We start from the raw sequence: 12,342 nt of genomic DNA on the forward strand, positions 1-12,342 counted from the left end.
TAGTATCCGCACTTCATCGATTAGACTGGTGAAATCAACATTTTATTAAACACCGATTAAGAGAACGTTGGGTTTTTCTGATGCCAAGAATTCCAGCAAATTCTGATATGTCACTCCATTAGCACTAGGACTTGCAATTGTATCATATATATGTGTGTTTTCCAGTTTGTATACAGATATGGCTGTATCATTTATGCCCGGCAAGATTCAGAAATAATATGATATGATATGGGAAATTGGGAATGACCAGTACATTTATGCTGTATATGCATTTACAGGCACATTTCTGAGGCTTTCGACAATACTAAGCTTGTATTGTCTTGATTGTGGTATCACTATGTAATTCTGAACAACAGAATGCTTATTTAATCATACACTTTTCTCTAGAGCCTGCAGAATGTGTGCATGAACTAAGTCAAAAGATATGTTTGAAAACTTGTGCGCAGGTGCTTCAGCCGGGAGGAAGCACCCAGAATATTAGGCGACGGAATGTATCAGCCAGCAGCAGCTGATTGGTTCCTGCATCATCACGTGGGCATTCCCGTAAATGCGCGTACATACTGATTATGCCAGTTAGGGCTCTAAGCTGTACCGTATGTATGGAAATATGGCTCCGCGTATTCTGAGCTGTACCATACCTTATACGATACGGCCAAATACTGTAAAGATACGGCAACGATACGGCGTGTCTCCGTAACAGGCCATATCAATCCGTAATTATGGCCGTAATACGCTATACGGAGAAGTACCGGTGCTCAGTGCTCATGCCAGTTGGTTTCAAGCTTATCTCTAACTTACTGCCTTGCTGAATGTCAAGAAGGATGTAAATTAATCTCAGTGTGTCCCAGGAGTCCAGGACTCAGCACACCAGTCACTCAGATGCTCCACCTCTTCCCCGACTGTAGCCATCATCATCACTCAGCGCTCCCGGTCTGCCGAAATGCCGCACTCAACAGAAACCAAACATTCCCGTTCGATTCAGGTGTTGCGACCCATAAACGTCCCCGGGCATCTACCCGCTGCCACCGCCGGACATATGGGGCTATATGTCAGGATTGGAGTTGTGCAATATATCAGAGTGAGAGAGTAGCGGATTATGTTTTTAGTTGGAAGGTACACCGGAGTGCAAGTTTGATGACCATCCCCGGTTGACTGGTCAAGCTTTCAAGTGGCTAAGCTCGAGCAGCCCGATAGCTAACTAAACTCATAAGTATCGGATAGCAGTACTAGTGTAGCCGAATATAAATATTTCCGTATCATCAGAAAAACCCCACTTTTCCTTAGAGACCTTTCGCTCTGACAACCCTTATTTAAGGCCGTAAGTTCTCGAATAAGTCTCAATAAGTTGGATTTCAGACACTTAATGTAATATGGCTTATGCCCTTTTTGTCCTTATTTCCTTAAATAAGAACTATAAGTCCATTTAAGGCAGTTAAGTGTTCTCTTAAGAAAAAGTTGGGTTTTCCTGATGATGCCGTATTGTACGGCGAGAGCCGTATGAACCCCGTACCGTATCTCGACGGTACGGATGACACCCGTATACTTGACTTTACGGAAAAGCCGTATGCTGTTTTTGCCGTACGGAGTACGGCCGTATGCGTATACGGTACGCTTAGAGCCCTAACACCAGTACAGTATACGGGAAGATCCGTAAAACAGCTCCACAAAATACAATTCGTACAGTATTTCCCACGTAATTTTACGACCGTAATCGTATACAGTACGTTGCGAGCCCTAATTAGCACGGGAGGTTTTTCCTGATACCGATGCGCGTGGTCACGATAGGCTAAGTGACTACCCCTTCACAACCCGGTTGGGGTCTCCTTGTTCTCCCACTTTCAACAGAAACCGGATAATCGAAGGAATGGTCAAAAATCTAGAGGAACGTCCTATTCTTAATGTCCTTCACATAAGACTCATAGTGAATATTCGACTGGATCTTGTGATCCGCTGAAACCGCTCCTACGGATCCGCCGAGAATTGTTCTTGTACCTGAGCTCCCGAATGTGGGCGCATTCATTCTTTGCCCTCCTCTCCTCAGTGATCCCATCACATGCCATTGTCATCGTCCTCGTAATCAGCTAGCTGACGACAGGTCACCCGCACTGTCGAGAGTCCTGTTATCATCCCCTTGCGGACAGCGTTCATCCCATGATGACGGTCTACGCCAGAATATCAGCACACTAATTAAGCAGGTTCAGTGCACTGCGAACTCACTTTATGTAGGAGAATATGATATTGGGTTCCATGCCTACTCCACGACCAAATATCCCTGACATTGCACTCTTTACTCCTTGTAGGACTTGAGATCTTGTCGACAACGGTGGACTGTTGCATTTCAGAAACAACTCGAAGTCCACCTCGCGGAGATTGCGGAAGGTTTCCTGTGCCAGGATTGCATCGATGTCCCTCAGGTGATTGTAATCGATCATATCTCCCTGCAGAGAAAGCCTCGTGGAAAACATTAGGTGTCGAAGATGGTTTCTGGGAGAGATCTGCGACAGGAGTAAGGGTAGGTGAACATAGGGGTCCATCAAATCATTTTTGACCGGTAATATGAGCCCTAATGTTTCGACGTTTACGCAGAGTGACAGACAACAGCTCCTGGAAAAAACTGATAAAGTGTTACGGCTTGCTTGGTATGTCATCGCATGCTACTCACTTTCCACCTGCTTCTCGGAGAAGAAAGCTAGATAGATGTCCTTGAGTCGCTCTCCCATAACTCTGATAAGCCGCTCGCTCGCTTCACACTCCCCCTTGACCGAGATCGAGTAGAAACGGAAGGAAGTGAATGTCTCCACAGACGGTGATCCTCGCAGCCAATCGTACAAGGCCGGACAAGTATCAATGGTATATAAATTTTGCAACCTCGGTCTTGACAAACTAGATGTACGTGCGTGGTACTCTGGCGGAGAGTCAGACGACGGAGAAGTCTCGAATTCTGGATGGTACAGTCGGAGGTGATGCAGGCTCGAAAATGCACAAATCAGTCGCTGGAGTAGGCCAAATGAGCGAAAGTGGCAATGATCCAAACGCAACTCCGTAACACCCGTGAAAAGTGGGAATCCTACTGTCATGACGGTGGGGTGAACAGGGAGTCTCCTCCAGTCAATGCCTGACATTGTAAGAGATTCGACACTCGCAAGATGATGTCCTAGAATAAGGGGAAGAATGTGCGGCCACGAGTATTTGTCTGCGGAGTAGCTTGTTCCGGCCATCGTCAAGACGCGGGTGAATGCAAAGAATGGCTGCAAGTGAGAGGATTGAGATGCTCCAACGATTACGTCGTAATCCTTGCGCGTTCGTATCGAAACCGTTCCAAATAAATTGAATCGGCTGCGTGGGACCCACGCACGGCAGACCAGAGCACAGCTGTAGAGCGTCGGTCGATGACCCCATAGAAGATCGATAATACGATCTGTCACCTCGTGTGGAAGTAGAGGTACTACGAATTCCGATAGCCATTCGCATTCAGACAGTGGCATCTGGGATTTTACTGCGCAGAAAAGCAGCTGATCAGATATAGAGCAAAGACAAAGGTTATACCGTTTGACCAAAAGACGAAGTCCAGGACGCCGATGGTTACCAGTGTTGTTCAGATATGGGATGGCGACACCGTTGAAATAGTGGACTGCACACGCCTTTGGCGGTGCTGAGTCAACTCGAACAGTTGTTAGAGTAAGGCAGTACTGCGTGAGAAGAGAGAAGGGCACATTGCGAGCGCGCTTCCATGCTGGGTAATCGGCTCCTCCAGCCTTGCAAAATGGCACGAGCTGGCTTCACCTCCCTGACCAACACGACAGCGAACGCGTGCCTACGATTTGGAGAAACGCATCTGAGCCTCTGAGGTGCAACATCAACTTTCCTGGTATAGTCGCACCGCTCGCGTCGATCGGAGGTCTCTATAAGAACCGACTCTCCTTGAAATCGATCACTGAAGCAATCCCCGCGACAATTTGAACGTCAAAATATATTTCTTTCACAAAATATTGTTGATTCGGAAGTGCAATCTGCACCAGGATTGCACCGCGATCATGATGATCTGACTGGTACACTCTCTGCAATTAGAGTGATAGTACTAAAAGACGCATTCACTGATTCGCGCGCCAGATGCATCACAGATAAGTACTCGGAAAGACCAAGGTAGATAAGTGTAGACCATCGGTCGCGTTTTACTGGAACACTTTCCGCTACCTGCACGCTAGTGGATCGAATCAACGCAATGGGCGTGGCAGCCTTCGAGATTTGACTACGTAGTAGTTGAACCAACTACTACTGTTCATTAGCTTCAGGTCCATGCGAGGCTGGCCGAAACAATCGCTACTCAGGGCATCTCAGACCTAGTACTACAATGCCCGCAGTCAGACAGAAACTGATAACTGAGGAGTGGCACCGAGGAATGAAGTTGCATGGCAGCAAGTCACCTCGTACTTTAAACCTCAAACTAGGGTTAGGGCATGGATGGCGAACCAAGCGGGGGCACGATCCGGAGATCTGACCCTATGTATCCCCCATAGTCATAATCAAGTGCCCGGGGTCTCTGATTTGAACTTTTTGGCTGACTTTTCGGCATGCTTGGAACCTTGACCCCATTATTATCTGGAGACATTCCTTTGCTACTATAAAGTACAACTGTGTCATAATACAGGGTTAAATGGGAGTAGGGTATAACATGGGTCGCAGGTCACACCATGGTATATCATGTAATGTATGCTTGGATTTGGGTTTGGGTCATGTTGATGCATGCACCACACACACCATGCACCTGCACCATGGTGTGCACTATAGCTGATGGGTTTCTACACTGTGACGAGCCAGGTTCTCACTATAATACCAGTTACTAATACTACTACATTCTATATTCTGTACGTGACCGAACCATGAGCTTCTGTCTCATCCATCTCTGCAAATTCCAAATTGTAGCGCTCCCAGTAGGTGCATGATGTCTGGTAGAAAATATTCAATTGGCTTGCTATCACCAAACAGGCTGGTCAGCCGGTAATAGTGCAGCACACTGTGCTCGAATCTTCAAGAGCTGTCAAGTCCAATATATCAAAAGAATATGAAATGTGGAAAGTATCTGATAACTGATTGATACCACAGGTCCTTAACCATTGCAGGTGAGATGAGTAAGTTGTGTGATGCAGAGGTAGACAACTATTGAGACTTTTTGAAGCATAACCTTGAGTTCAAGTGCCAGCATTCTGAAAAAGACCAAACAATAGGTTGTGGCAGAGCGATGATGTGTGGATACTCAACACAAACACCTAAACCCAAACAACAATGGACCTGAGTGAGAGAGAAGGGCAACACAATGATAAAATGATGCAAGTGGGTCCCAGAACCTTGACCAAAGTGGTGCAGAGCAGGGGTATGGATAACCCTCAAGGGTAAGGGGGAAGGGTATTGGAGGGTAAGGGTAGGGGTATGAACTTTCAGACCTTTGTACGCCTGGAGGGTATCACTGTATATAGTATATATAATGTAAGCAGTAATTGTATGGTGACTAAAGCATAAGTACAGCCTAGATACAGCCTTAAACTATGTCTACAGAAGCTTCAAAGAGAAAAGAAGGCTATTATAAGCTTTAAACTTAATGTCTATGATGTTATTTCCTCAAGTAAGACAGATATTGAGGGGTATACCCTCGGGGTTTGGTACCCTTACCCATACTCTTACCCCCAGTCAAGAGTATGTACCCTTAGAGAGTAAGGGTAGGGGTACACCTCAAAGTACCCAGAGGTATACCCCTGCTCTGCACTAGTTATGCTTTCGTTCAGTGTTTGATTATTCTTGTTACAAGGTTTCTTTAACGTCGAGAGCCCCTTTTGATGATACAGGGCTTAGAACTCCTGGAGTTGCCTGTCATCCAGCTTCACAGATTTGTTTGTCATTGGCTAAACAGCCCATTGCTTGTCTCGAAGTGTCGCCGCCACACGTACTATGTCATTGTACAACTAAGTGGTGCGAGGCTTTGTTGGTGTTCATCATTCATTGTAGAATCATCAGTGGTCGTGATCAAGACATAAGAGTGAGAGCACATAGCGTAGATCCTGCTACTGCTCATCTATCTCTCTGCCATTCTTATTGATGAGCTATTCAGCTCATCGTCATGTTTATCATCATCGACATCATTCATCGAAGTCCAATCCTGGATTGGTTGTGGTCGATAAGTCGGCATCGTCAATATCGTCGAGTGTCTCCAGATACAATGAGTGCCTTAGATTGTAAGAGATCAGGTGATCAAGGGAAATCTGAACCTTTTGTTATGGGAAAACCCACTGGGTGACCAGCCCAGTGCCAGCCTTTCAGAGGCTCAAGTTATCAATGCTAACTGTCCCCACTGTACAGGACCAGCGCAAGACTCAAGTGTAGGGCTCGCAACGTACAGTATACTGATACTGTCGTAAGCATACATGGGAAATACTGGTACGACCAATACGATTATGGCAGTGATACGATGATATCCGTATACGAAACGAGCATATGCCACCATATCTGTTTTAGGATCGTAGGTACGCTCTAATGTTATAACAACACACGTACTAGCTACTTAAAAACTGTGGCTTCTGCCAGTGCATGCTCGGCCTCACAGCAAGCCAACATCAATTTGTACTTAACCAACATAAGTTTGTGAATTGTCTCTGGTTTGAGGCTTGAACGGTGTAGGGAAACAGTGTCTCGTCCGGATGAGAATGCTCTCTCAACTGCAATGGCTGAACCTGATGTGTGACAGAGTAAGATGTGAGCTCTTCAACACACTTACCGGTGACTAGGACAATAACGTACCGGGGATGGTTAGAATGTTGCGTGCAAGTAGTGCCAAATTTGAGAATTGGCATTGATGCTCCTTTCACCATTTCAGTGGATGGGAGGCCCGAGGAGAGAATCCAAGTGGCTTCATCTTCAAGTATTCATCAAGCTCTTCCGTGGGTGAACGTTCAGCTTCAGAAGCGTACACTGTGAGGAAATCAGAGGCGACTGGAGTGCGCATTGCGCCGGTGTTTGGCAAATGGCTACCTGATGAGATGTCCTGATTGACAACGGAATCATGTGAGTCCAGCAGATAATAATCAAGATACTGCTCCTTGAGCTTGGACTTCGCAGTGTCGATATGACTGAGGTACTCTTCGTGGTTGTGTACATTTTTGTCCTTTGAAGCTTCGACCCTCAGGCCTTCATAGTTGATGCAAGGATCAAGAACTATCAGTAAAAATGATCAGTACTGCAACGCGACACCATATAACCATCCAACACGTACGACATGCCCATATGTAATATGGACTCTCATCAAAAAATGTATGGTAATCCGACAATTTCTTGTATGCATTGAGCAGGCCTGCCTTCAGCTGTGGTGGCACCCCTGATGGAAGACTACGCAGAGCTTTCTTGATGTGGTCCTGCAGAGCATGGAATATACTGTGTACAGATGATAGGGTCACATCTTTCGAAGATGACATCTGCTCCGTGGCAGATCGGAACAAGAATAGCCAATCCGTGATGAGTTTGATTGCATCTCATTCCTTTTCGTCAAGTTCCAGATGGCGAAGATCAATGCGTTTGGCAAGAAATGAGCGGATTTGCTCCTTGTACTTGAGTGCACAGCCTGAACAATATTCGCTTGCAGTTAGCACACGGATGGTGATATATAAATCAGTAGCACTGACGAAGCATCTGATGAGTGGACGACCAACGTGTCTTCACATCAAGAATTAACATCAAAGCTTCTTCCACAGCGTCCAATGTGTCACCGAAACCGCGCAGTGACAGATTAATCTCTTTCAACCACTGTCGCTTCCTCTGTGGGCTTGAACGTACAACATGTACAACCTTGCGAAGCTATGTACATGTCATTCATGAGCCACACTGCAAAGCGTGCAAATAAGGAGTAAAAATGCCTGTACAGTACCTTGTCCAGTGCGACCAGCATGTGCAGTGATGTCTCTTCGTTTTCACTAGCAGAACGTGCTGGATTCGTTGCAGAATCATTTGCTTGTGAAAGGAGATTGTCCATTTCCGATGATAGAGGCTCCTTTACAGACTCTTGATAGTTGTCAGGAGTAGCTTGATACTTGGTACGTGAGTGCGGGTTGGCTGCGTTCGGAGTTTTTGATGCACCAATGGCATCTAGTAGCTGCCAATAATGACGGGCATCAGCGATCAGTCACAATATTCAGGCTGTTGATTTACCTCTAATGCAGCTAAATGAACTGTATGTGGCATACATCGCAGCTGTGCAAGCTTCTCACGGAAAGGTATGCCTTTAGCAGTGAAATGTCTCTCGAGGGAGACAAGGAGTGTATCATTATTTGTAGCATTGTCGGCAATGACCGCTTGAATCTGCGACACACATGGTGATGAGATATAGCATGCGCGTATCATCAAATAATGTGGCGTACCCTGCCCTTCAGCCCATACATCTTGATTGTTTGCCATACTACCTCCACAAGATTCTCACCTGAATGTTCACCGATGACTTCACGAAAATCAATCATAACTTCCTCTGATGCATGCAAAGAGATTGGATCAGTAAACAGCTGCAATAGGATGTGTAGAAATGTACCGAGATCCCAATTATCTGTCACAAATGTCAAAATTATACACATGAAAGCCCATTGATTACTTGATGTCCAGCAGTCAAGTGCAAGTGAGAACTTTCCAGATGTGGTCTAAGTATCCAAATCAGCATGCTTGCAAAATTGCCATGTGGACAAGACATACCGCAAGCATTGTTTTTATATCGGAGATGACATCATCATCAATGTCCATAATCTTGGACTTGATGGTATTCGTGCTCGGAATAGTGACACTGGGATGGCTGCTATACTGCATCATTCGCTTGAACTCCGGCTTCTCAACTTCACTGAAAGGCTGATCACATGCAGCAACCCACTCAGCAACAATGCGCTCGTAAGTTCCTTGATCAAAAGACTGCTGCTAAAGAGAGAAAGATTAATAACTTGAAACTTTGCAGGTTAACTGTACTGCGGCACTCACGTCAGGTGCAGTCTTAGCGCTCGAATTGTGCACATCATAGCCAAGAGCTGTGATGCCTACTTCACCGCGGGCAACACGAAGCTCTTGCACTGATGGTTTTTCACCATGCTTGTGCTTCCATTCCAAGATCTCCAGCAGTAAAAATAGGTCCTCATTGACACGCTTGATGTGAGCCTTCAATCCTGTTGTTGAACCATTCATGCTCTTGGTGACACGGAGGACTTTACTATCATGGCCATGTCGGCATTGAAACAACCTATCTCCAGGCTTCCAATTCATGTGGTGTCTCTGGTGATTGTCGAGGATCTCCGTGTAAAACAAGTGAATGGGGGCAAGAGGCCTCTGCATGGTAGACATCAATTTTGGTTGTATCCACACAATGAACCACTGCTACGTACCTTGGTCTTTCCATTAGTTGATGATCCGCCACTAGCACCATCAACAGATGGTCCAGACAGCACAGAAGGCGGAAGCTGCTGTGAAGACATTTCGGGCCGTGGCATCGCTTCCGCACGAGGGACAGCACTAGCGGGAGATACTTCATCATGTGCATCAACATTTTCTGCCCTTCGTCTTTTCGAATTGCGACCCCTCTGTGATGTCTTCTGAGTCTCTGATTTTCGACGTCGTTTCCTAGGATTCTGGTTGTCGATGATCTCCTGAGCCTTCAGTGCTGCTGGCTGTTTCCCTCGCCTCGAAGATGTCATTCTCGGAAGGTGATAGGCAAGCTGTATTGACAAGTCATGAGCATGTAGACGACGGTCAAAGTGGACTACACACCTCGTCATTGTCTATAGGTTCAAGGGTCTCACCACAGCTACTACTACACTCACTACCATTATCTTCATATTCTGATTCACTCTCATCATCATCGGCATCAGCATTGTCCTAAAAGATCAGTGCGTAACGATTGCTGTCGGGCACAAAGGGTGCACGATCGAGCATTGTAGCTCCAGGGTTGCCAGCAGTATCTTCTCCAGCACTGAATGTCATGCTCGAAGCTGGCAGTCCCATCCCATGTTGTACAACCATCCAACCATGGGCTTCTTGTTGAGATGCAATGTCGCCAAAGCTCAGATAATTGGTAGCATTGAACGAGTGCGACTGGGGATGATTCGGAGGGGGGAAAGAATAAACAATGTGAGATTCCGGGGTGTGGGTCATGGCCGATGGTTGTGTATACCTCTGAGAGAAGATGCCATGCAACGTTGTAGGTCCATGATGGTCTTGAGTCGAAGAACTTGGATTTTGTCCCTGTGGTATACAGTGACCGCTCGCTCCGGAATCGTCTTCAAAGCTGGTGATGAGAAGCATCACGATGACAGGATGTAAAAAGTGCTTACAAGACCCAAGAGAGGAGAGATTTCTGCTATTGCTCATGGCAGGAGATTCGACAACAGTGAGCTGACAGACCTACGAGCCTCCTCATATTTGCTTCAGCATTTAACCGCAATAAATGGAGCGTGTTCGCGGGAGCGACTTGAGATCCATCCAGAATTCAGTTGGTGTCGGGCGTGACACTGAGCCATTGCGATTCGTTGTGGCTGCACCTCGTGTCTCGATGATCATTGCTCCGTCTTGTTTCAGGTTACAGACATGCTCTCAGCCACTTCTTCAGTCAATAGAAAACACTGTTGGATTTGTCAACATTGCCAGCTTCAAGTGACGAGCCTCACGGAGTGGTCAGTACTGCAGACCACCCTCAGCCAGTACCATCGAAGCTCTAAGGAGGATGTCTTGTACTCACAAGCACAGAGCCCATTCTCTGGTCATGTCAATACTTCTTGCTGAAGGAGAAGTATACTGGCACTCTTGAGTTCCCAGAGAGGACATATAGATAGCATACTTACGACCGTAAATGCGCACCGATACTGATACGCAACTGGTTACCTCGTACAGTTCCCGTAACGTATCCGGCATCTGCCGAGCAGTTTAAGATACAGACATTTCTGTACACGGACTGGCTGTATTTCATAAATATGGTACGGTTGCAAGCCCTACTCAAGTGTTTGCCCTCAAGAAGACGCAAGGCCATATAGGTCTAGGAATGGGTAGGTTCAGATTAGGGAATCTGATTACTACATGCCATGTATATATGTGTGTACATATAAGTAATACAATGGCTGTCATTGGTCCATCTTATCAGTCAAGGGCAAAGAGTTGTAAGACCCGGCCCGAGTTTGTAAGCGTGATGAGTCAGTAATGACTCATCATAGAAGGCGTCCATATGGCTCCAGTACATGGGGACGCCATCAACATCAGAAAAACCCAACTTTTTCTTAGGGACTTATTTAGACTTTGGGGTCTGGCAACTCTTATTTAAGTCCATAAGTATTGAAATAAGTCTCAATAAGTCGAATTTCAGACACTCAGGGAATATGCCTTAGGCCCTTTTTGTCCTTACGTCCTTAAATAAGGACTATAAGTCCATTTAAGTTATATAAGTGTTCTCTTAAGAAAAAGTGGGGTTTTCCTGATGAAAGATCCAGGTGCACACTATGAGATGTAGGTGTGTCGTCGATAAGTATCATAATGTAGCCATGAGGCCACGCTGACTATACGTACCAAGGTCTAGGGTCAGCTGTACCTAGACTGGGTCCAGAACCATAATGTCATGGTCATGTGATACACAAAAGGTTCAGCCTCCAGGCGAGGCTTTGACATTGCAGTCATGGGCTGTGAGAATGTTCTAACGCGGACTGGAGTCCATTCACGTGGTCCGTGCTCGGGACCATTGTAACAGTGGAGGAAAAATCTTACTGTATTTGAATGCCAACTAATCAATCAGTATCTGGTATCAGTAACACTGCATCGGAAGACTCTTAGCACTCATACAATGTCATGGTTTAATGTCACAATTTCATCAAATATCCTTGAGTTACCAATTCTGTTGCCTTTTAAGGCCATTGAGGCCATTGTAAGGTTTTGTCCCATGCAAAAATGCCAAAAAATGGCCAACATCAGGAAAAGTCAACTATTGGTTAGCTCCTTTATTACCTTGATCAAGGAGGTCTGCTTCCTTATTTGGCCAATTAAGGTGAATAAGGAAGAATAATGATAAGGATCTCCTTAAAATTTCCTTAATCAAGGGAATAACCTGAGTAAGCAAGAGTTGGCTTTTGCTGATGAAGATAGTACTCAATGAAAGTGTCACTTTTTGTAATTGTCACTTTTTGTAAGTGTCACTTTTTGTAAGTCTCACAAGTGTCACTTTTTTGTCACACACTTATTGAGTACCATTTTGACCATTTTTTTTTGGCATTTTCACATGGGACAAAACCTTACAATGGCCCTAAAAGGCAACAGAATGGGTAACTCAAGGGTACTCAATGAAATTGTGACAAA

At 45.6% G+C, this 12,342-nt stretch overlaps 2 protein-coding genes across 2 annotated transcripts; both read right to left on the reverse strand.

Annotated features, from left to right (window-relative positions):
* Positions 1 to 2,077: 2,077 nt before the first annotated feature.
* Positions 2,078 to 2,720, reverse strand: SCP_0507570 (hypothetical protein; the record flags this gene model as incomplete). The annotated part of the gene is made up of 3 exons (XM_027758813.1): positions 2,078 to 2,162; positions 2,218 to 2,614; positions 2,663 to 2,720. 3 exons carry the CDS (start codon positions 2,718 to 2,720, stop codon positions 2,078 to 2,080), a joined length of 540 nt encoding a protein of 179 aa, XP_027614614.1.
* Positions 2,721 to 6,853: 4,133 nt separating this feature from the next.
* On the reverse strand, positions 6,854 to 9,704 carry SCP_0507580 (hypothetical protein; the record flags this gene model as incomplete). Its single annotated transcript, XM_027758814.1, has 11 exons — positions 6,854 to 7,203; positions 7,262 to 7,400; positions 7,819 to 7,839; positions 7,910 to 8,134; positions 8,191 to 8,340; positions 8,400 to 8,503; positions 8,564 to 8,578; positions 8,624 to 8,669; positions 8,722 to 8,937; positions 8,998 to 9,339; positions 9,396 to 9,704. 11 exons carry the CDS (start codon positions 9,702 to 9,704, stop codon positions 6,854 to 6,856), a joined length of 1,917 nt encoding a protein of 638 aa, XP_027614615.1.
* Positions 9,705 to 12,342: the final 2,638 nt, after the last annotated feature.

Source organism: Sparassis crispa (assembly GCF_003851025.1).
Source record: "Sparassis crispa DNA, contig_000004F, whole genome shotgun sequence".
NCBI classification, from domain to species: domain Eukaryota; kingdom Fungi; phylum Basidiomycota; class Agaricomycetes; order Polyporales; family Sparassidaceae; genus Sparassis; species Sparassis crispa.